The sequence below is a fragment of the Bison bison genome, unplaced genomic scaffold, assembly GCF_000754665.1.
Source record: "Bison bison bison isolate TAMUID 2011002044 unplaced genomic scaffold, Bison_UMD1.0 scf7180017864524, whole genome shotgun sequence".
NCBI lineage: Eukaryota > Metazoa > Chordata > Mammalia > Artiodactyla > Bovidae > Bison > Bison bison.
Genome location: NW_011495075.1, coordinates 674,041 through 675,111, shown reverse-complemented (window position 1 = coordinate 675,111; position 1,071 = coordinate 674,041). Strand labels below are relative to the sequence as shown.

The 1,071-nt window shown below is 71.2% G+C and overlaps 1 protein-coding gene across 1 annotated transcript in view; it reads left to right on the top strand.

The window, feature by feature from the left end:
• Nucleotides 1-49: 49 nt before the first annotated feature.
• PTPN7 (protein tyrosine phosphatase, non-receptor type 7) overlaps nucleotides 50-1,071 on the top strand; it is a gene marked incomplete at its 5' end in the record, with an annotated part of 8,826 nt that continues 7,804 nt past the window's right edge. The window contains 2 exon segments of the mRNA XM_010831117.1: nucleotides 50-173; nucleotides 867-1,063. Of these exon segments, the coding sequence (XP_010829419.1) occupies nucleotides 50-173; nucleotides 867-1,063 (321 nt within the window).

Here is a 1,071-nt window from a genome sequence, read left to right as displayed (position 1 = left end):
GTCAGAGGCGGGAGTCCGCTGGCCCTGCTGGTGGCAACAGGCAGCTGGGTGCGCGTGGGTGGCAGCTAGGAGGGGCGGAGGGAGGAAGCGGGCTTCCTGAGGCCTCCCCAGCCCTCAGAGACAGACAGACAGACAGACAGCTGGCAAGAAGAGCCTGGGGACACGGCCGCCTCGTAAGTACCTGAGGGGCGGGGAGGAGCCCGGAGGCCCCAGGTCGTTGGACACAGAGGGCCGGGAGGGCGGCCCCAGGAGGGCAAGCAGGAGGGCGCCCGGGGGGTCACACGCTAGGTGGGCAGGGGCGCAGACACTGCTGACGGCCCCGAGGGCGGGCAGGGCATGGCAGGCGGGGAGGGCAGACAGGCACCCTGCTGTGTCCGCCCCTGCCCACTCAAACCCTGCGGGCGCGGCGACCCCAACACCCCAGCCAAGCTCTGGGCTAGGCCCTGGCCTGGAGGCGGGCCGTGCCCTCGGCGAGGCGCCCAGCTTGTGCCCCCAGCTGTCGCCTCCCCAGGCCCTGCGCTCGCGGGCTCCGTGAGGCCACTTCCTGTGACGGTTACTGCGGCGGGCGGGGGATGGGCGGGGGGAAGGCAGCACCCCCAGCCCCCATCCCGGGCCAGAGACCCCAGAGGCTGGGACGACCCTGGGTGGAAGGGCCGGCTGCCTCAAGCACACCGGAGGTCCACCTTCTTGTCCAGAGGAGGCCCCTGAAGACCCAGGGGTGTGAGCCCACCCTCCACCCAGAACGGCTGCACGCCGCCCGCCCCCTCGGCTGCTGCCCCCTGGCCCCTGCCCCTCCAGATTCCTCCGGATCCTGTCCTATCTTGGCTCCGTCGTGACCCTTTATCTCGCCCTCACGCTAACCCCAGGCGGCCGCCACCCTACGTCCCTGCAGAGATCCTGGCCTTCCCCCAGAGTGACACTGCCACTTCCTGGGGAACAACGGAAGACAGCGAGAAGACCCGAGGTGCCCAAGGGCAGAAGGTTGCCCAACAGCCTAGAGGCCAAGCCACATGGCCGTGTGAGCTCCCGGGGGCGCCGCCCCCAGCATGGTCCAGGCCCGGGGGCCGCTCC